At 26.6% G+C, this 25216-nt stretch overlaps 1 protein-coding gene and 1 pseudogene across 1 annotated transcript; one reads left to right on the top strand and one right to left on the bottom strand.

Annotated features, from left to right (window-relative positions):
- The first annotated feature begins 1479 nt into the window (after positions 1–1479).
- Positions 1480–8602, top strand: LOC113559724 (annotated as a pseudogene).
- Positions 8603–14026: 5424 nt separating this feature from the next.
- Positions 14027–25207, bottom strand: LOC113559650 (protein O-linked-mannose beta-1,2-N-acetylglucosaminyltransferase 1-like). The gene is made up of 12 exons (XM_026965403.1): positions 25121–25207; positions 24820–25038; positions 23800–23973; positions 23189–23552; positions 22887–23101; positions 22707–22777; positions 21783–22097; positions 19138–19369; positions 18548–18813; positions 18083–18398; positions 15867–16039; positions 14027–14824 (listed from the first exon to the last, which is right to left on the bottom strand). The coding sequence occupies exons 1-12, from the start codon at positions 25205–25207 to the stop codon at positions 14740–14742; spliced, it is 2517 nt and encodes an 838-aa protein (XP_026821204.1). The 3' UTR covers positions 14027–14739.
- Positions 25208–25216: the final 9 nt, after the last annotated feature.

The raw sequence follows: 25216 nt of genomic DNA, 5'->3' as shown, positions 1-25216 counted from the left end.
CTGTTGAATTTCACCCTAATAGCTGGATGCAGAAAAACATATTTGAACATTGATTACAAAGCTTTATTACTTTTACAAATGTAACATAAGAATATCCAGTATTATTATTACTAGGTTAGTTAATTTAAAAAAAAATGTACCTATTACATTTTTAATTATTTTCATATTTAATTGACATATTTATTTTGTTCACAGATGGATACTCCACTCATACTAAAAGTATTGAAATTATAAATTTAACACGTGATAATGGAGTCATTCTCTTATGCTTTCCTTTACACTGTACACATAGACTACAACCAATCGATGTGGGTTTAATGAAACCTCTTAGTGTTTATGATAAAGAAATAATAAACTGGCTTCGCAATCATCCTGGTGAAGTAGTTAATCTGAAGCATGTAGCAGAAATCTTTGGATTAGCTTTGGCAAAAGCTGCTACTATGACAACTGTTATGAATTCTTTCAAGTCAACAGGTATTTTTCTTTTTAATCCAGATGTATTTATAGATTCAGATTTTATTACTTCTGAAACTACAAATGTACAAAAAAGTCATGTTATGAAAATAACAAACACATTAAATGTAGAACAAACAGAAACTATAGAAGTATCACAAAATGTAAATGAGATGATAAATATTTTAGGTATACAAACAGTTGTATCTCCAATTCAAAAATGTACACAAACTAACAATATAATATGTACTGAAGAAATTGAAAGTGGTCAATCAAACCAAATGCTTCCAATTACTCCAGTTATAAAAACGAACACATCATTTCCACAAGTGTCACCGATTGATGTGATTCCTCAATAAACTTATGAGAATAAACAAAAGAAAAAGAAAAATTCTAGGGCCAAAGGAAAAACTGCGATTCTTACAGATTCACCATATAAAAATGAGTTACAACAACAGCAATTAAATCAAAAAATTAAATTAATTAAAAAAGAAAAAACTGTTAACAGGAAATTATTTAAGAAATCTAAAACAAAACAAAAAAAAAAACTAGTAGAAAAATTATCTGATGAATATGATGACGCTGAATGTTTGTATTGTGGTCATACACACACGATGTCAAGTAACGATGGGTTCAGTGTGTAAAATGCAAAAAGTGGGCACATTGTTCATGTGCTGGTGAGGACGACAATAATGACGAACTTTATTATATCTGTTTATTTGTAAGCAATAAAGACTATAAAAAGTAAATATTAACATTTAGAAGTTCTTTAGTTATTTTAAGTAGTATTTTTTATATTATGTTTTTATGGAATTGTTTTTTATTATTTTATAAAAGTAAAAATTTAAGTTTATAATGTTCAGTTATTTTATTTTTATACCAAGTACCTAAAAAGATAAAATGCTTATGATTATTCCACATTTTAAATTTTTCTGATTATTTAACATTTTAAGTTTTAACAATGATTCATATGATTCATATTCTAATTTAATATTATAAATTATAATTTATAAGGTATTGCTTGTAATGAAAATATATCAAAAAAGTCCAGCACAAATATACTCCATAACCTGCGATTATGTAAGAAACATGATAAAAATGGTTGAATTATTTAATGAAAGATCAGAAGGTATTGATAAATCAGTTGAAAATGATAAAGAAAATATTTTCAATGTGGAAGACAGTAGTTATTTTAAAATTGAACACTTACCATATAAATTATTAATATATTTTAATGTGCTATCTTTATTAAACACATACAAAGATTTCCTATTGCAAAATATGCAAGAAATAATAGGTACACTAGATATTGAGATGAGGCCATTAACCACATGTATGAGAGATGTGCAGTTCACACATTCAGCTTGCCATTCGTGATTCTATGTAAGACCATACTATTCGAGGCATTCTGTTTAAATCATGTAAAGTAAATAAATTATAAAGTCAAATGATTTATGTAGATTTTGTGGAGCTTTATAAATTATTATATTTTATTATATTTAGGTATCAATCTACTTATTAAAATAACCAATTATTTTATTTTTTTTATTATATTTCGATTTAGTTTATTTATTGAATAATTATAATATTATATATTTACGATGGTAAGTTTTAAAAATTAATAATTTTTTTAATTTTTTTTTTAAGGCAGTAAAAATGTTAAGAACACAAACGTACGTAGCTTTGTTGAAAAGGGAAAGACCAAAGCAGGCAATTTTAGACATTGAAACTAAATGGAATAGTACATTCAATATGTTGTCCAGACTTATTTACCTTAAACAATTTTGTATCATTAATGAACAAGTTTTCTTATCTTCTAATGATTGGAATTCAATTGAAAAGATAATAAGTTATTGTATAAGTACTCAAGTTTTCAGTAAAAATTAAATATTATGAAAACTAAAAAGCCATAAGCTTAAAATATTTCTTTATCATATTTTTGACTATACAATTTAAAAATTATTAAATCGTTACGAATTTACCAGGTTACGGCTTTAGAGCCAACTAAAATTGCCACAATCCAAATATAATCAAATTTATTAACTCCTGGTGATGTATATGGTATTTAGTTAAAGACTCAAATGTCCTTATCGAAGATAAATATTCCATTATCAAAAACATTGATAAAAAATATAGCTGAAGGATAAAAAATCATTTTTACAAATCCTGTATTTGAATCAGGTATCTAATGTAAATTGCGATAATGTAAATTGTTATTTAATAATGTTATACAACATTAATAAGTAAAAACATTGATTATACATAGTATTATATATAATCAATAGTAATAACTAATAATTAATAACAAGTTCAGTATTCAAGTTTATACTATGTATCTTAAATTCTAATTTCAGCAATCTATCTTGATCTACAATACCAACATTTAATGTCTGTTACCTAGAAAACTAGCGCTGTACTTCATTTAGTTAATACTCATAATTTAATATAAAAAAAAAATTTAAAAAAAAATGTTACGGATCAAAAGCTAGATAATCCTACAACCAAAAATGAAAATATAGAAACAGTATTTGAAGAAAATGATCCTAATGATTTTCAGTTATATTTGCAATTGTTATCACAAGGTGTACCTTCATCATCTTAATCTTCTTTATGTTCCATAGAGACTGTTACCATTTCAATCTTGTTACTTCTTAATTTATTAGACAACTAACATATTTTACCACATGCAGAAAATATTTTGTGTTACCGGGAAAATAAAAAGTTTGAATGCCCTAAACAAAATGAACTTTCACAAGTAGTCATGGCTGTTCCTACAACACAGGTATTGTAATTTACCATTTATGTTTACCAACTATAAATTGTAAATTTCATAATTATTCAGTTAAAAATTAATATTTTTTTAAAAATTAATCAGAAACTAAAGAATCCAAGAAAACCAATTATTTTAATTTTTTTGATTTAGGTATCAGTAGAACGTTGATATTCATATCTCAAGTTTGTGTTTGGAGATTTAAGAACTAGATTTGGCTCAGCACTATTGAAAAAATAATGTTGATACGAGCAATTAAAGAATGATGGTAACATTGATAACTAATTATTATACCTACAGGATTACATAATTATTTACATATTATACTTAATTTGTATTTTTGTTTTACTAAACATTAGCATCCAGCTTTGCTTAATAGTTTTATTACCTATATATTATAATATCTCCTTTTTTAGTTTTTAGAAAAACATAAGATCAGTAATACGCAGGCCATATGATCTTATCTTGAGGTTTATTTTTTATAAAAACAAATAACAAGTTATTGTAACTTGTAAGTAATGGTTTATGATAGAAAAAGTATTAAATAAAATGTAGCATGTGTCCAAAAGGGATGAAGGAGTATAAATTTCAAACTCTTAAATTCATACTTTGCATGAAACCATTATAAGAATTCTATAGTTAACATTTTAAGTTTCAATGTTGCATTATTTTTGTTACTAAATTGATTTATGAAAACCAGACATAAGGTATATAATCTCAAAAATAAAGAAGATACCTACTACATAATATAATGGCACCTATAGTATGCAAATGTATTCCTACTTCCTACTATGTCCTAATTATTACAACACAGGTACCAAATAATATTATATTGTATTTATATCTTAGTAATATGTTATTACTTATTAATTATTATTTATTGCTTATGGAGTATTGGTCATTATGGTAATAAATATGACAAATGTTAAATATATAAAAAAAAAAAAAATGTAAATTTCTATTTTTAACAATCATTTGGTGTGTCATCTAAATTACAAATGTGTGTACTGTATCTTATAACGTGTATTTGAATCTTAAATGTAAATTTTTATAAATAATAATGTTTTTGATAGTCCAATAGACTTTTTTGGTATATATTTAAATTAATATTTTGTCTACAGCTATTATGTAGAGGAAAACAAAATCAAAATTTATAAAAAAACCATTCCAAAAACCAAAACCGCAAATTTTCAGAAATCGTTCTTGAAACCGATAAATTTGAAAAACCTTTTTTGAAACCTAAACCAAAACCAGAAAATATAGAAAACTGTTCTCAAAAACCGAAACAGTAATTGTTGAAATTTGAACAGTTTCGATCCCTGCAAAGAAATAATTTTTGGGTGTGCCTATACTACTGCTACAACCCATTCTAACAAGTTAGGGTACATGGATTGAAGCTACTAATTTATATGCTAATCATTTTAATGAACCAAACTTAATTTTATAGAAATAAGAAGATAAAGCTGCGGTAAGTTTATTGTCATAAGAAAATACATTACTTAGAATCTTAAAATTATTAAATTTATTTTTCCTGCATTTCCACTTTCAAAATGGTTTTCACCTATAAGATCAGTTAAAAAAATTTAAAAATAGTTGAAAGGATTAAAAAACAGAATTAATTAAAAAAAATAAATCATCAATGCATTTCTTATAGAATGAACCATGATAGCAATTTGATTTGAACCTAACTCGTTATCATTTAAGATTATGACATAACGACTATCTTATTGGACTATTATAATAAGTTATAATAGGACACTAGCACACCACAATTTACTATAGCGGCCACTGGCATTTGAGTAAAAACTGACAATATTAAAAATAATAATTGCAGATTTTTCATGGGATTTTCTTACTTATAGTTTTTTATGATATCATCTAAGTAAAGGTAAATTTAAAAAAATATACCTACCATAATAGTGTAATTGGCAATAATGGATAAATTCATATTATATAATTAGTTATTAAAATTAATTTCTTTACCATATGATACAGCGATTTCATCTTCTGGTTTAATTGATTAAAATTGTAGTCGTCTTCTTTCTCCATGGTAGGTACCTGATGCAAAGGTGATGTTATAGTTGGTATACTGCAAAAGATGTAAAAAATAAATATTAAATTATAATTTAGATATTTCACTTTAAAATATAGTCATTAGAAAATAGTGTCATACTGTAGACAAGATACTATAAGGTTATAAGTAAGCTTATAAAAAAAGATAGCTAGTATATTAAGCTAATATTGATATACTAATATTATTGTTTTAACCAGTCGACCTATGTGACCTTGTATTGACGTTATATGCCAGAGCATATTACATTAAATTAATTATTTATTTATAGTATTAATACCAATTAGCAATCTGTAGATAACAAAAATATAAAATGATTGTAAATATATAAAATAGTAATAAAATTAAATTTAGGAAAAATCATAATGAGGTATGTTAAGACTAAACAAAGTAATAAATATCATAAAATTAATCATTTATTGCTAACATTAAAAAAGTGAGAGTGCTTCATAATATCGATCATATAATAATTATATATTTTATTATTATTCAATGTATCATAATTTATTTAGCAATTTATCTTAAAATATGTTTAAATATAAAAAAAGAATGGAGACAATTTCAACCACTGGTTTAAATCAGATACTTGGTTTAAATACAGTGTATCAGATATTCCTTACTTTTACTTTTTTGTAAATTTTTTTAATTACACAGACACAATGATTATAATAGTCTTTTTTATTATAAAATAAATGAACAATTTTATGATATTATAAATATAGTTAAAAAGACAAAACCATTAATTTAATATTCAATATAAACTATATAAACTGCTTATGTTCCTCATTACAAATGTTGTTATTTTATTATTCCTATCGTATTTGTTATTATGTATAATAAAATATTTACTTCTTGATTAAGTACACGATATTATGATTTATATTTTAGTAATATTATTATCAAGTTATAATACATTAATACATTTATTTTTTATAAATTAGTAAATTAGTAACTATTATAAATGTTCACAAAAGTAGTTAAAGAAACCAAGTATTTTTTTCTATTCATCAAACTTGCCAAACAATATTTGATATAAATCTCTGAAAATAGAAAGATTAGTAACAACAATGAAATAAAAACAATATTTATTCCAGTCTTAAGTCAGAACTCAAAATAAGATTTTCAGATAATAATCAATAAATTTGCAGCTATTTACAGAATCGAAGACTATTACTGAATTAACATATTAATATTGATTAGTAACTAGTATGTATAACTTTAGTTTTGTTTATTATTAAAGTATTAATATTTGGTAAATACCTACTTCACACATTTTATATTAGATTTATATAATACATATTTGTTATACATACATGGTATAATAAATAAATCTATAACAATATATTTTTTATAAGGACATTTTAATACATTTTCTAACCACTAATGAATGAATTAACAATCTAGATTAGGTTAAAACAAAAGCCATTTATTCATATAAGTAGATCCATTTAATTAATAACTAAGTGTATTCAGTTCAAAAGTTAAAAATATTATGAATCAAACACATAAATAGGTTTTAATGTACTTATATGATTATGTTTAATTTTTAATAGACCTTTAATATTTTATTTTTTACAATTATTGTGTACATTTGTAAAATGGAGACATGCCGGTGTGGCGTTCTCTTAAGAAAAATCTCAAAAAAAAAATGTATATATATATAATACCTACCCAACACAATTACATAAAAATCCACACTCTACTTATAAATTATAATTAAAATAATGCTTATGTCTATAAATATAGTAATATATAAATATTATCAATTCTTGCATTGAAAAAAAATACTTACAGTCCGATCGTCGTGTTTTGCTAACATCGAAACTATCCAGATCTTGCCGTAAACGAAAGAGCCTACGTGTAATTATAAAAAACGAATCATCTGATCTGAATCATCATAACGTTTAATGGTGGACTGTAGTAAATAACAGTTAATTAAAAATGACTAAGTAGTTAATAACAGTTAAATTGCTACCTATTGAAGTCGGGAACCGTGAACAGCAAGCGTCCAACGCCGCGAATGCATTACACATTTCGAATATCGACAGCAGGATTACAACGTCCATGACAAAATAAACGTATTCTCTAATCGTCTGTTAAAAGCAGTTCGAGACACGCCGGACACCAGCTAGCAGCATTAGTCGGCGGGTCACCTCCTGGAGAGTGGGGATGACTGCGATGGCCATTGGCTATGGCAATGTAAGAGTAGCTGAACAATATGTATACCTTTATGTGTAAAATCCCGCCGAAACGCATTCGGCACATCCTTGGAAGGCAAATGACACTATCACAATGTTATATACCACAACGATCGGTCGGCGTAACGATAAAAATGCAAACAAAAATTCGAGCGCGGGCGCTATACTAAGAGTTGGACGACGTGAATAATACCTACAATAGCTCGTAACGGCTCACGATCGGGCGGCGAGTACAGTTTGGCGATCGCGGGTGTAGGGACCAGAAGTCGATTAAAACACGTGTTTGTCATGTTTCCGCTTAATGGTGGCGGCGAATAAAAAAAGCCAATGGCGTAACGTCGGGAGGAATTGGCACTGAGGAATGGAGGGGGGCTAAATTCGTACAGAATAACCAGGGTTAGGTGCAGTTGTCCGAAAAATAATGTCACATCTCATACCATGATTACCAGTGAAACCAACGTGAAAAAAAAGTTATTACAGTGATGTCCGCGTGTCCATTCGCTTGCTGCGCTGCGCTCGGATAGAACAAACGAAATCATCCCTCGACCCACTATGACCAACCAACTAATGCTGGACATTACGATTGCACGATTAAAATCGTGTGCGGAGTCTTATTATCAATCAATAAATATAAAGTATATTATCAGTGTTAACAGCTTGGAATACTCTAATTCTGAATTTCCTATATTATATTATTTATTGTTGTATTATTTTATTTAATCCATGGATTAATACAGGCGTTGATTCAAGGATGGGGGGTAAGGAGGCATCCTCCCTTCCGTAGACTCTGCCATACAGATACATTTTAAAATAGGTATCTGTTTTTGGCAGCCTAGTTTTTGTTCCTACAACACAGGTATTGTAATTTACCATTTATGTTTACCAACTATAAATTGTAAATTTCATAATTATTCAGTTAAAAATTAATATTTTTTTAAAAATTAATCAGAAACTAAAGAATCCAAGAAAACCAATTATTTTAATTTTTTTGATTTAGGTATCAGTAGAACGTTGATATTCATATCTCAAGTTTGTGTTTGGAGATTTAAGAACTAGATTTGGCTCAGCACTATTGAAAAAATAATGTTGATACGAGCAATTAAAGAATGATGGTAACATTGATAACTAATTATTATACCTACAGGATTACATAATTATTTACATATTATACTTAATTTGTATTTTTGTTTTACTAAACATTAGCATCCAGCTTTGCTTAATAGTTTTATTACCTATATATTATAATATCTCCTTTTTTAGTTTTTAGAAAAACATAAGATCAGTAATACGCAGGCCATATGATCTTATCTTGAGGTTTATTTTTTATAAAAACAAATAACAAGTTATTGTAACTTGTAAGTAATGGTTTATGATAGAAAAAGTATTAAATAAAATGTAGCATGTGTCCAAAAGGGATGAAGGAGTATAAATTTCAAACTCTTAAATTCATACTTTGCATGAAACCATTATAAGAATTCTATAGTTAACATTTTAAGTTTCAATGTTGCATTATTTTTGTTACTAAATTGATTTATGAAAACCAGACATAAGGTATATAATCTCAAAAATAAAGAAGATACCTACTACATAATATAATGGCACCTATAGTATGCAAATGTATTCCTACTTCCTACTATGTCCTAATTATTACAACACAGGTACCAAATAATATTATATTGTATTTATATCTTAGTAATATGTTATTACTTATTAATTATTATTTATTGCTTATGGAGTATTGGTCATTATGGTAATAAATATGACAAATGTTAAATATATAAAAAAAAAAAAATGTAAATTTCTATTTTTAACAATCATTTGGTGTGTCATCTAAATTACAAATGTGTGTACTGTATCTTATAACGTGTATTTGAATCTTAAATGTAAATTTTTATAAATAATAATGTTTTTGATAGTCCAATAGACTTTTTTGGTATATATTTAAATTAATATTTTGTCTACAGCTATTATGTAGAGGAAAACAAAATCAAAATTTATAAAAAAACCATTCCAAAAACCAAAACCGCAAATTTTCAGAAATCGTTCTTGAAACCGATAAATTTGAAAAACCTTTTTTGAAACCTAAACCAAAACCAGAAAATATAGAAAACTGTTCTCAAAAACCGAAACAGTAATTGTTGAAATTTGAACAGTTTCGATCCCTGCAAAGAAATAATTTTTGGGTGTGCCTATACTACTGCTACAACCCATTCTAACAAGTTAGGGTACATGGATTGAAGCTACTAATTTATATGCTAATCATTTTAATGAACCAAACTTAATTTTATAGAAATAAGAAGATAAAGCTGCGGTAAGTTTATTGTCATAAGAAAATACATTACTTAGAATCTTAAAATTATTAAATTTATTTTTCCTGCATTTCCACTTTCAAAATGGTTTTCACCTATAAGATCAGTTAAAAAAATTTAAAAATAGTTGAAAGGATTAAAAAACAGAATTAATTAAAAAAAATAAATCATCAATGCATTTCTTATAGAATGAACCATGATAGCAATTTGATTTGAACCTAACTCGTTATCATTTAAGATTATGACATAACGACTATCTTATTGGACTATTATAATAAGTTATAATAGGACACTAGCACACCACAATTTACTATAGCGGCCACTGGCATTTGAGTAAAAACTGACAATATTAAAAATAATAATTGCAGATTTTTCATGGGATTTTCTTACTTATAGTTTTTTATGATATCATCTAAGTAAAGGTAAATTTAAAAAAATATACCTACCATAATAGTGTAATTGGCAATAATGGATAAATTCATATTATATAATTAGTTATTAAAATTAATTTCTTTACCATATGATACAGCGATTTCATCTTCTGGTTTAATTGATTAAAATTGTAGTCGTCTTCTTTCTCCATGGTAGGTACCTGATGCAAAGGTGATGTTATAGTTGGTATACTGCAAAAGATGTAAAAAATAAATATTAAATTATAATTTAGATATTTCACTTTAAAATATAGTCATTAGAAAATAGTGTCATACTGTAGACAAGATACTATAAGGTTATAAGTAAGCTTATAAAAAAAGATAGCTAGTATATTAAGCTAATATTGATATACTAATATTATTGTTTTAACCAGTCGACCTATGTGACCTTGTATTGACGTTATATGCCAGAGCATATTACATTAAATTAATTATTTATTTATAGTATTAATACCAATTAGCAATCTGTAGATAACAAAAATATAAAATGATTGTAAATATATAAAATAGTAATAAAATTAAATTTAGGAAAAATCATAATGAGGTATGTTAAGACTAAACAAAGTAATAAATATCATAAAATTAATCATTTATTGCTAACATTAAAAAAGTGAGAGTGCTTCATATTATCGATCATATAATAATTATATATTTTATTATTATTCAATGTATCATAATTTATTTAGCAATTTATCTTAAAATATGTTTAAATATAAAAAAAGAATGGAGACAATTTCAACCACTGGTTTAAATCAGATACTTGGTTTAAATACAGTGTATCAGATATTCCTTACTTTTACTTTTTTGTAAATTTTTTTAATTACACAGACACAATGATTATAATAGTCTTTTTTATTATAAAATAAATGAACAATTTTATGATATTATAAATATAGTTAAAAAGACAAAACCATTAATTTAATATTCAATATAAACTATATAAACTGCTTATGTTCCTCATTACAAATGTTGTTATTTTATTATTCCTATCGTATTTGTTATTATGTATAATAAAATATTTACTTCTTGATTAAGTACACGATATTATGATTTATATTTTAGTAATATTATTATTAAGTTATAATACATTAATACATTTATTTTTTATAAATTAGTAAATTAGTAACTATTATAAATGTTCACAAAAGTAGTTAAAGAAACCAAGTATTTTTTTCTATTCATCAAACTTGCCAAACAATATTTGATATAAATCTCTGAAAATAGAAAGATTAGTAACAACAATGAAATAAAAACAATATTTATTCCAGTCTTAAGTCAGAACTCAAAATAAGATTTTCAGATAATAATCAATAAATTTGCAGCTATTTACAGAATCGAAGACTATTACTGAATTAACATATTAATATTGATTAGTAACTAGTATGTATAACTTTAGTTTTGTTTATTATTAAAGTATTAATATTTGGTAAATACCTACTTCACACATTTTATATTAGATTTATATAATACATATTTGTTATACATACATGGTATAATAAATAAATCTATAACAATATATTTTTTATAAGGACATTTTAATACATTTTCTAACCACTAATGAATGAATTAACAATCTAGATTAGGTTAAAACAAAAGCCATTTATTCATATAAGTAGATCCATTTAATTAATAACTAAGTGTATTCAGTTCAAAAGTTAAAAATATTATGAATCAAACACATAAATAGGTTTTAATGTACTTATATGATTATGTTTAATTTTTAATAGACCTTTAATATTTTATTTTTTACAATTATTGTGTACATTTGTAAAATGGAGACATGCCGGTGTGGCGTTCTCTTAAGAAAAATCTCAAAAAAAAAATGTATATATATATAATACCTACCCAACACAATTACATAAAAATCCACACTCTACTTATAAATTATAATTAAAATAATGCTTATGTCTATAAATATAGTAATATATAAATATTATCAATTCTTGCATTGAAAAAAATACTTACAGTCCGATCGTCGTGTTTTGCTAACATCGAAACTATCCAGATCTTGCCGTAAACGAAAGAGCCTACGTGTAATTATAAAAAACGAATCATCTGATCTGAATCATCATAACGTTTAATGGTGGACTGTAGTAAATAACAGTTAATTAAAAATGACTAAGTAGTTAATAACAGTTAAATTGCTACCTATTGAAGTCGGGAACCGTGAACAGCAAGCGTCCAACGCCGCGAATGCATTACACATTTCGAATATCGACAGCAGGATTACAACGTCCATGACAAAATAAACGTATTCTCTAATCGTCTGTTAAAAGCAGTTCGAGACACGCCGGACACCAGCTAGCAGCATTAGTCGGCGGGTCACCTCCTGGAGAGTGGGGATGACTGCGATGGCCATTGGCTATGGCAATGTAAGAGTAGCTGAACAATATGTATACCTTTATGTGTAAAATCCCGCCGAAACGCATTCGGCACATCCTTGGAAGGCAAATGACACTATCACAATGTTATATACCACAACGATCGGTCGGCGTAACGATAAAAATGCAAACAAAAATTCGAGCGCGGGCGCTATACTAAGAGTTGGACGACGTGAATAATACCTACAATAGCTCGTAACGGCTCACGATCGGGCGGCGAGTACAGTTTGGCGATCGCGGGTGTAGGGACCAGAAGTCGATTAAAACACGTGTTTGTCATGTTTCCGCTTAATGGTGGCGGCGAATAAAAAAAGCCAATGGCGTAACGTCGGGAGGAATTGGCACTGAGGAATGGAGGGGGGCTAAATTCGTACAGAATAACCAGGGTTAGGTGCAGTTGTCCGAAAAATAATGTCACATCTCATACCATGATTACCAGTGAAACCAACGTGAAAAAAAAGTTATTACAGTGATGTCCGCGTGTCCATTCGCTTGCTGCGCTGCGCTCGGATAGAACAAACGAAATCATCCCTCGACCCACTATGACCAACCAACTAATGCTGGACATTACGATTGCACGATTAAAATCGTGTGCGGAGTCTTATTATCAATCAATAAATATAAAGTATATTATCAGTGTTAACAGCTTGGAATACTCTAATTCTGAATTTCCTATATTATATTATTTATTGTTGTATTATTTTATTTAATCCATGGATTAATACAGGCGTTGATTCAAGGATGGGGGGTAAGGAGGCATCCTCCCTTCCGTAGACTCTGCCATACAGATACATTTTAAAATAGGTATCTGTTTTTGGCAGCCTAGTTTTTGTTCCTACAACACAGGTATTGTAAAGATTTGTTACACAGTGTTGTGCGTACTATAATGAGATTTCTTTTCAAAGATACACAACTCAATATATTTAGCTATAAAGGACAAAAGGAGAAAAAGGTGTTCTACATTTTAACAATATGTTCAGTTATATTGGGTAATAAGTAATAATTTGTTTACTTTTATTTAATCATGCTTGACTACAACATGATTAAATAAAAATATTTATTTTTTTTTTTTATATATTTATATTATTATGGGGCTAACGCTAACACTATAGGAAAAGCAAAGTACATAAAATGATATGTGTCATATTATCTATACAATATTGTGAAGACTATTATAGATCTTAAACAAAGGGTCAATCGAGTATACTTTAGTGGTAATGGAATATTTATGTCTGCAAATGGCTCAGTTGTATTCTAGAATCTATATTTGACACAAATAAAATAAAGATACCTAATAAATACACAAATGTACAAACTATAATAAAAAATAATAATAATAAATCACTAACAAAGAATATTTATTAATTTCAATTTTATTAAAAATAAAAACTATACATAAATTTTAGGAGTGGGGCAGTCTCTACAACCTTAATACAAAAATATTATGTAATTTTAACTTAAGTAATAATAAAATACAACACATGTCATCGTTGGGGTAAATGTAAAGCAAATTATAAGCACATTAAAAACAAAATAGTTAGTTCATCGTTGTATTACTCTTGAAATAAAATAACAAATATTATATTATATTATATTTTATAGTTAATAGAGTAAAAATACTCTCAATTTAATACTTAAGCAGAGTTTTCACACCTGACATATTTGCTGTTCCTATAACTTGTGCCACATCCTCGGGAAATGCATGAATGACAAATAATACTACAGGTGGACTGATCCTACGGCATTATTGTAAGTATCATTTAAAATGATAAATTTTGGCAAGAACATAAGTCATATGAACCCAGCTTAAGCTGGGAAATTAAATTAAGTAAGAAATTAAAGCAGTCTCTACATTACAATTTAGGTTTAAAATACTATGAGTTGGCAGTTTTCTTTAATTAGAAACCGAAAAAGATATAATACATACTTAAAATAAAACTCACATAAATATGTTTTTACAAAATAATAATAAATGAGATGATTAAAATTAAACAATAAAAAAAAAACATTTTAATAAAAGTAATTATAAACATTCAACATAGATATGTAATATATAATATAATATAATTTAATGGTAATAACTACATTAAAAATTAGTTTTCTTTTCCTCAGCAGTTTAGAGTCTACTAAATATCGTCTCCGCCATCATCATCCTCACCAATACCAATACTGTTGTACCATAATGCAGTTACATTCATCGGCTTGAATTTGCTATTAGAAATAAAAATATTAAAATTTAAATAAATTATAAAACTATAACATACAATAAAAGAAAAAAAGACATTAAAAATGTTTATTTAATCCTAATCACACAAGTTGAGAAATAATAAGTTATTATTTGAAATATTTATATCATAGTTTTAAAGTAAATTGGATATCTGGACAAAATAAATACATAAAAATATAAGCAATATAAAAAAACCTACAACAATGTCTATAAAATATAATTTGTTCATAATATTTTAATAATTAAGATAATTTATTTATAGCCTAGATTTTAAATGTAAAATATTAATTACTATATAACATCAAAAAATTGTCATCATATATCTTAAGTTGTATATAAGATAATATGATACAAGACTTTAAGTACTATCTGGCTCTGTGTTTTATTGTTTTTATTATTTATTATTAAATGCAGTAATCCATTTTGTCATTTATGATCATACTTGTTTTTGAATATAAAATTCACACAAACTAGATCACACACTTCAAAAATCTTATTTTATTTTAATTACTTCTAATCCATATAATATTATTAACTGAACAATCTTGGCCAGTTTATAAAACACCTAGTATAATTTTAAATTATATAGTTTATTATTGTTTTTATTTAGTTAGTTTATACAATATCTTCTACCTAGACATTTAATTAAATAACACACCATCAAGGCCGTAACTAGAAATTAATTTTGGAAGAGGTTTTAAGCTAAAAAATTGTGTTCTAATTTTTATTATAATATTGTATAGATTATTTTACTACCACATAATATATCTTGAAACAATTTTGGGAGAGGTTTGAACCCCACTCTCCCCCCCTAGCTACGGCCTTGCACCATTTCATACTTTAACATTAACATAGTACGCATTTATAATGTACATACAATTTGTACAGTTATCATTTTAATGAAATAATACCTAACCAAAACAATAAATTAAAATAATTAATGTACAAATGTACACATCCGTATAGATAATGGCATAAAAAAGTAGTAGTCTTAAAATAATACTAAATTTAATATTTCAAACTTACCAAAAGTATGAGAATGGGCAACTGATAATAAATAATTCGGAACCGCTCTTAATATGTGCTGGAATTCCTTCTTCATCTGCATTTGTTCCATCATCTTGACTATCAGTATTAAGATATAGTCGCCACATTCCCTTATAATGTCCTCTAATGTCTAGGTCCCATATGCCTAAGCACTAAATACAAAAGCAAACATAATTATATACAATGGTAATAACCAGTTAAGTGAATTAAATGTCAAAACAATTATTAGACCATTTTTAAAATTTAAATTTTATTATTAGGCAATTATTCTAGAATGTTTTTTTTTTCTTAAACGGTCTGTCTGTAAAAAGTAAATAGAATAGATTTTGTTTAAGACTGTTGCACTAAAGTGAAACAAATTAAATTATTTTTAGTATGATAGTTCATGTGCATATTCATAAGTCAATTACGACACACAATTTAAATAGAACACATGTAAACTTCTCTAAAATTTAAATAGTAAAATCCCCTAAACAAATTTGATTACAATAAAAAAAATAAAAGCCATTTAGCATTGTCCAAAGGACATCATGTCGAGATGGTATCAGTTATACTCCAAAAATATATGTATTTAAAAAAAATTCATATTTATATGCATACTAATTTAATTAAAATTATTATTATTGATTTGGTCATATTGATTATTTTTTGATTGAGTAATAATGTGAAGCTATTCTTATAAAAAGAAATGTAGTAATTTGTTATTCTATATAGTTTTAAATTAGCTAGTGTAATAATTCTTATCTTAGAAATTCATTTTTTTGGCAACTAAAAAATTTTTTTTTGGTTTATGTAGGTATACTTTGTAATTGTATGTAAATTTCTGTATGAATATTCTTTAATGTACCTATAAATATAATGTTAATTAATTCAGTAATTTAATTAATTAATGTATTTTAAAAAAATATTTTATACATTTTAAAAAACAATTAAGGAACGGTCACATTCAGCGGTTATAGATTGTATTTTTGATAAACCTACTGATTAAATAATAAACATATAATGTTAAAATATCACACAAAACAAGATTTATGTTATAAACTATATTATATATATCAACTATGATGATAATACTACGTGATTGACAGAGATGAGAAAATAATTAGACCCAGTTATATTTATTTCTAGTTATTATTAGTTGCCATAAAAATATATTGAAAAGACGACAACAGTTATAAAACCACCAAAAGAGCATGATGATTAAATAATAAAATATAAAATATTAATAAATAAATATCAATGGTATTTAAATTAATTCTAGTACCTCTTTTAGAGGAAATAATATAAGTTAAGTAGCAAAATGTTTTTAGACAAATTTACAACATTTTAATGAATATTTCAATTATCACTTGATTAAAATTTAATTATTCTCAGTGTATGTAAGTATTGTTAAGCTTTTATTAAAAGCTTAGTATTTTCTGTACAGGTCAAAGCTAAATACATTATGTAATTCTTTTTATTCCATTTCTTTGCTCTTCCTAATAATACTTGGTTGTCTTGTTCTATTCTCCAGTCACTTAACATACCATTTTAACATTCACATATCTGCTATACTTATCCCATACTTGGTCGTATTGTTTGCTGTCGAACATCGATTTACACAACATACTTTACAATTGTTGTAAATAATCTATCTTTTATTTTCAACAGAATCTTCTGTTTATGTAAAAAATCAAAAGATTCTCTTCAGTCAGGTCATAAATCTAAATATAATCTTATTTCTTGAGTCATCCTCAAAAACATCATTCTTAGATACCACTCATATTAAGTACTTGAACTTATTCACTACACACATTACATCACCCTTCATCATCATCACATGTTTGCCCCTTCAATTTCTTGATTTATCCTACAACATTTTACACAATTACTTAAGTTTTACTTTAAATAATCTTTAGTTCATACCCTTCTCCAGTCTTCCAAACTCTAATCTACTTCATTTTAGATTTTACTGAGAAAATACATTATATTGTAGTTTATTAAAATAAGATACAATTGTTTCTTTCAACATAAATTAAAAAGATGCATTTTTTTCCTAGTAAAGAACCTAAAAATAATCTAAATATATTTTTAAATTAAAATGGAAACATTTAATTAAAGATAATTTACTCAGGTTTTTAGGTCTAAATTGATAAAAAAAAATATACAACACATTAACTTCTCTTAATAACCACTTTCATCAGTTACTTATTTACCTTTGCCAAAGGAGTCCAAGCAACATTTGCTGCATTTCTATTGCCACCAGATGGATCTTCCATTTTTATATATAATATAAATAATTTTTTAGATTTAATTGTATTGTCATTATTCATCATTTCATCAATAACAAAAAATTCTTCGTCTGATTGATAATAGTTTCTGTTTCCAGCATCATGCACTCTCTTGTCATTATTTTTGTTACCTCCATTATTCCATTGTTTTTTTCGACATGGCCACCTACTGTGATCTAATAGTTGTCCTTCTGTTATGATCCTACGTTCCATCCACCCAAGGTATGTTATTCGAGTCATCCTACATAAATAACATATACAGCTGTATTTAATATATATATATAATATGCATAAATAAATTACAGATTTAAATTGCACAATGTATGAGCAAACCAGTAAAATATGCAAAATCATATAAAAATTAAAATTTAATTTCAAAAATAAACTAACTTATCTATGTTTTTGAAACGAATCAGGCCCCCTCTATCGTCATATTCTCCACCAGTTCCACCACTATGAGATCCAGCATTTGCTCCATTTACAGCAGAATTAGGGTTATAGAATGCATGACGACCAAAGTATGTATGCTGAAAATATGGATTCACATTAACAGAACGAGATGATCCAAAATGATATGTTCTGCTGACTTCTGGTACTATACATTGTCGTCCACGTTGCACTTTGGTTGATCGCATCCACATATCCCAATCCCAGGGCTAAAAAATCATATTAATACTCAGTTTTATGGGCCAAGTTATACAATAATACATTTTTTAATTTTATTATTAGATAAAGATTAATAAAATATTACTACCAAACAATAACTAATAATTTATTATTATACCAATAGACCTTATAAAAATATAAAAAAAATTGCCCCGCAAAAGAAAAATATATAACTAAGAAAGTTACTAAATTTGTTAAGTAATATTACACAATACTGATGAATAAAAAAATTAAAAATATATATAAAAAAATAGCAAAAATTCAAAATAAAATTGTTAGAAATTAATATATTATATTATAATCAATATACTAACTTTCTCTACTGTTGGCCATTCTGATTCTAGCTGGTCCTTGTATAAAGACCTTTTAAGCATCCATCCTAATCCTGGCATCCAGTCAATTCGATATAAAACATCTGGTCGACTAGCAGTATGTTCATATCCCTGGTCATTCCATGCAGATATACAGTACAGTGATCCAGAACCACCATCACCATCAGTTGAGTCGTCAGCTGCAGCCAACAATGGAAGAGTCTGACTGAAAAAGCTAAACAGCACAATAATAATTTCACATTAAAAATGAGCACAAAGCATTTAATTTCATATTATTATTATTATTCATTTCTTTAAAAATATAATAAGCCCCACTGAACAGGTTCGTGTGGAGGTCGCCCATGAGTTCACACTACAATATTAAACTTAATATAAACATTTATGTTAATAAAATTTACATTTTAAGTGTTTTACAATTTTAGACTTATAATGATAAAACTAACTAAAATATACAACATAGCTAATAATAATTAATAAAAGAAGACTAATAGAATAATCCAAAAGTATAATTATAATAGATAGCTAATAAGGTACATTATGAAAGCAACTAAATTAAAGATATACTAAAATATTTAAAGTTTTATGTTTTGTCCATTTTGCAGCCAATTAGTTATTATTATTATTGTTATTTAACTGTTAAAGGAGTGAGTGGTTTTGATGTCCAACGGTAAAATATACATATTTTTGGTCCTATATTTAAGTAGATTGCGTTAGTTTTCTATGCATTAATGTTACATTATATTTAATAATTTTCTTGTGTTAAATTATGTTAAATACTAAGTGTTAGATTATTTTTAACTATATAAATTACAGATACTTTAAAAAAAAAAATTTTACTGGCAGCAAATTTAATTCTTTATATTGATATTCTGTGATATAAAAGATTATTTTTTAGAATAATTAAAAAATTATTCTATTTTGTATTATTTTTAACGGATTAAGTGTTGTATCATAGGCACGCCCCCAAATGATTATTACCATTATTATTGATTCTAAAAGTGCTTAGTGAATAATTCTAATTTTCTTAATTTCTAAAAAGTTAGCTACATTTTTGTAAAAATAGATTATTTTTCTTAGTTTTAATGTTTTCGGTTTTATGTGGATGTACTATTTAAGGTTATGACACATTTCAATGCCAAAATATTTACAAGATTTTGATAGTTTTAATGAAGTTTGACATAAGCATAATTTTAAACTTAAGCATTTATTTCATGAATACACAGGCTAGTAATAGTAAATTCATTCAAATTAGATAATATATAGTGAATAATATGTAAGGTTTATCTAAATTATGAAATAGACTATTTATACATAGTCAATTATTGATTTTTCTCAATTCATCATGTATATATGTAAATACCTTGTCCCAGAAGTTATCTTATTAAAAAGAACAGTGTCATCAATGAGACTAATTAATCATATATATTTAAGTCGTTTATTTGTATATTAAATAGGGTAGGAAAAAGGTTGGTATCTTTAGGTGCTTCACATAGTGTTTGTGTTTCTAAACTAAAAGAATTATTTATTTAGACTTTATTTCTTATTTTTTAAGTACAAGCTTAATAAAAGTATATATAGTATAAGTATATCATAAGCATACTAAAGTATATAGTTACACATTTTTTTTTTACTTTCAAACGCATTATATATGTACAGTGATTTCCGCTTAATATGATCACATTAGTTCAGATCATTTTAATTCTATTAATCGGTTGATTCCATAAAAAATTTTTTTTTATTGATGATTTTATATTTATTTGTATGTTTAAAATTAATTTAAAATAAAATAAGTACATTTAAAATAAAGTAAAGAATTTACTGTATTTTTGATCGATTATTGTATTTGAGAATCTTCTAATTTAATTTTGCATTGCTTTTCGTTATAAAGTTTTCATGGTTTTCTATGATTTTCCGATCAAGAGGCTGTATGAGTGACATAATATTTAAGGGTATAAATTTCAAATTTATGTTTTGTAAATTCAATTTTGGATGTGCCGTACAGTTATCAAGAAGTAGTAAAATACATTTTGGTTTTATTATTTCTTTATTTCATTTTTGCAAAAATTCGGTAAAAATTAGATTAGTCATCCAAGCATTTGAATTAGCGTAATAATCAACGGTCAATATCTTTACACCTCAATAATGTAGATTTTTACTTTTACTTATAATTAAAGGACGTTTTTTTTGTCTGTACTTGTCATGTTTGAAAAATCATAAAAATAAATAAGAATGTTCACAAAAGTAATTCCATTAACTGGTACTTAGTGATTCTAATCAAACATCAATTTAAAATTAATAATATAACATTTCGTTTGGGATTTTCAATTTTAAAATAAATAAACCAGTGATCACATTAAGCAGAACACACTGTAGTTGGATACTGATGCAATTGATTGTTCTATATTTTAATAAGCCCTGAAACCATATTGTGAAATTGATAATAATTTAAAATTTTCTAGATAGTGTACATATTTAATTATTTTTTCAAAAGATTTAATAATATTAGAAATTTATGAAATGGGGCGGTAATATGATTGTTCAATGTTCATATTGAGATAAATTTCAAATTATCATCAATTATTTATGATTTTTAATAAGGTATTTATCAAAATGAAATAGGCACATACCTAAAAAAGTCAACAGAAACATCTAAGTCGTCTTCCAACACAATAGCATAATCAGCCTGCGGGAACAGTGAACTAAATGTGTTTGTTAAGGCTGATTTGTAATGCTGTGTAACTCGACGGCGGCGTGAATTGGTATTACTTGTAATACGCCCTCCACCAACTGCATTGGATGATTCACCTACAGCAGGCATATGCTGTACAGCTCTTACACCCAACAGCCGAGCTACTTCAACTGGTTCATCATAGTATCCGTCCACATGAACAGTAACCATATGTCGTTGAACACCTCGAGCATTTAGTACAGATTTTATTGTCCTATTATTAAAAACAAACAATATCATATCAATAAATTCTACTTCTACAGTATATAATAAATAGTAATACATAATAACTAAGGCTCGAATTTAAATTTCTTTTTAAAAGATGTAGTAATAACCTAAAAAAAACTAAAAAACAAAAATGGCTCATCCCTCGAAGAAAAAGAAAATGAATTTAAACATAAATTTACATAAAATCATTTAAATTGTTCAAAGAATAAAAATTGTGTACTGATGAAATAAATAAATATTAAAATTCAACAAAAATAAATTGTATAAAAGTAAAAATGAAAATACTTAAATTTGACAAATTATATTTTTGTTTCACTATGTATTACACACTATGTTTATATTTCAATGAAGTCAACTTTTTTAGTCATGATACAAGAAATAGGTCAAAAATGACTTAAAAATTAAAAAATGCATTAAACCCATCAAAAATGCCCCAAAAATGTTTGTAGTTACAACATGCAATACTTGAAATACATTGAAAAGCATGGTGTAAGTCATTGGACATTCCAAAAAATTGATACAAATGCATTAAAATCCGAGCCCTAAATAAGCCTATAATAAAAATCACTTAGCTTATATAGAATAATAGTTATACCTGTAAAGATAGTCAGCTCGATTACCAGCTATTATTACCACAGGTACTCGATCAATATTTGAATCAGGTATCTGCATAAAAATAATTAAAAATATTACAAATAGCATAGTTGGTATTTTATTGTTATTAACTATAAAGAGTATAGAGTATCCAATTCTAATAAAAATATTTTATACTCACAGGTAATGGATGGAAATCCAAAGGTGCAGGATGTGCACAACTACATACATCACCATAGCCCTCGATACGACTGCAGAACCGTTGCCTCCGTGCCAGTGGTGATTCAACTATAATGTCATCATCAATAATGGAACCACTATCAACAAAATCACCACCATCATCATTATTATCTTCAGAAGCACCAGCTGTTATCCAAGAATCACACCACTCATCATCTACAAATCAGATATTAAATATGAGATATAAAAATTAAATATAAAGTAAGTAGAGTGATTATGCAAAAGTTATATTTAAATACTTACTTTGATTGTTATGACTACGATTAACGTCGAGTGGAACTTGTACACGTAATAAAACATCAGTGCCCCAAGAAGACAAGGCTGGTGCATTCTTACTGTTGTGCTGTACGACTAAGCTCGGGTTACTATTATAACTCTCTCCGTATACACGACCACCAACACCACCATTATTTTTTTCTTCTTCTGGGTCATTATTATGATGTTTAGCTACCATTGCCCACATATCACGCCAACCGAGTTCAGAGAGCCATAATGATCCACCTGCAGCGGATCCAGTTCCACTTCTACTAGCACTAGCACCACCTGCACCAGTATGCATTTGCATTGCACGTCTACCTTCATTAGTGAGATGGAATGAGGCCTCATCCTGATAAATAATATAAAAAGATTAAATTCGATTAAATAAGCCTAATTTGATAAACTACAATTCCACATTTTTATTAAGCTGGCATGATACGATTACACTAGCAGTAATTTAACATAAACGAAAAATTAAGAATCTTACAACTTTTAAGTTGCATTTTTATTTATTGCTAATTACAATAGACCCGTAATTTAAAATGTAGTAAGGCGGTATAGAGTGGACATGATAATATTAATTAGGCAGTACTAACTTTAACAGCAAATATCATTATACGGCCAGAGGACACTCGATGCAAAAAACCAATGAGTGGTTCATCATCCATATATGTGTCAAATACCCGTTGAGCCATCACCATACCAGTATGTTGATTTAGGACAACGACATGCATGCCTCTATTGTTTAATGGATCACTATCGTCAATCACCTGAAAATGAATTAATAATTTTTGTTAAATTTTTGTAAAGTTATAAAGAAAATGTCAACACACAATTTGTTTAATCTCTTTGACCTGTACACAATATTTTTACTTTGATTGTTCTGCAGAACCAATCTTACAATATTAACTTTAAAATTAGAGTAAATTGATCTATTATCAAATTTAAAATCAAGAACATTATCTATATAAGTATTTTTAAATAATAATTTACATGCCTACTAATAACTAAGGTTGTTAATTTAATGCACTGAAAAACCATTTAACATTTAAAATGCAATAAAATATGCACTTAAAAAATGCATTTAAAATGACAAAAAATATAGTATAGAATGCACTTGAAATGGTTTTTAATTTAATTTTTATATTTATATTGATACAGTAAATTCCCGTGACAATGAAAAATCCCATTATAACAAAAGTCATAGAAGTCCCCTGCCAGAAATCAGGGCTTATAAAGGAGCTTATTCAAATTTTCGTTACAATAAAATATCCATTATATCCTGGAGTTTTTTGTAATGGGATTTTACTGTATTAGTAAATTATATGCATAAAAATGTATGTATTTAATAAAAAAAGATTGATTTAATTTAAATTTTGATTTTGAAGTTGATTGATTCTTTTATTATATTATTCGCCTGAAACATTTTTTCAAAAAGTTTTCAAAGATGTTAATTGACAGAATTTAATTAAACATACCAGAAAATGAAAATATGACCTAAAAAAATAAAAATAAATTGAAATTGAAATACATTATTTAAACAACTTTCAATTTTCTAAGGCTATATCCATATTTGTGCCTGGAAAATTTAATTATGTTAACTATGTGTAAATTACCGTTGCATCATCGACACATATCCTCACACGGTTTTTACTAGACAAGACTTCAATAGATATATACTTTGCTGCGTCGCCATTTTGAAGCCATTTACTACTGGTATTGTAACCAACACCTGCAGCGGCAGTAGCCGATTCGACTGTTTGGCGGTTAGCGGTGAGCAATGTCAGTATCACGTTGATCAGAACAAACAGGATGACAGAGCACACGAGTAACATCTGCAAGCATAATATACATTAGATATGCTGTTTGATTTAATATTATATTATACTAAACAACGACGGTCTGGCGAGTACTCACCCTGACACGCTTCCAGCAACAACAGTTGCGACGCATGGCCGCAGCTGCCATAGTTTTCGTATAAGTTCGTACGGAAAAATCGCTCATTGCCACGGT

The sequence above is a fragment of the Rhopalosiphum maidis genome, chromosome 3, assembly GCF_003676215.2.
Source record: "Rhopalosiphum maidis isolate BTI-1 chromosome 3, ASM367621v3, whole genome shotgun sequence".
In the NCBI taxonomy this organism is placed as follows: domain Eukaryota; kingdom Metazoa; phylum Arthropoda; class Insecta; order Hemiptera; family Aphididae; genus Rhopalosiphum; species Rhopalosiphum maidis.
This window is presented reverse-complemented; position numbering and strand designations above follow the sequence as displayed.

What these genes read in the sequence shown, in the direction of transcription:
- LOC113559650 (XM_026965403.1), bottom strand. Translation starts at nt 25,207, where the DNA reads ATGAGCGATTTTTCCGTACGAACTTATACGAAAACTATGGCAGCTGCG. An exon ending in TATGTGTCGATGATGCAACG is followed by an intron (nt 23,974 to 24,819) that starts GTAATTTACACA and finishes ATTCATTTTCAG; the next exon opens with GTGATTGACGATAGTGATCC. An exon ending in AATGGCCAACAGTAGAGAAA is followed by an intron (nt 18,814 to 19,137) that starts GTTAGTATATTG and finishes ATGATTTTTTAG; the next exon opens with CCCTGGGATTGGGATATGTG.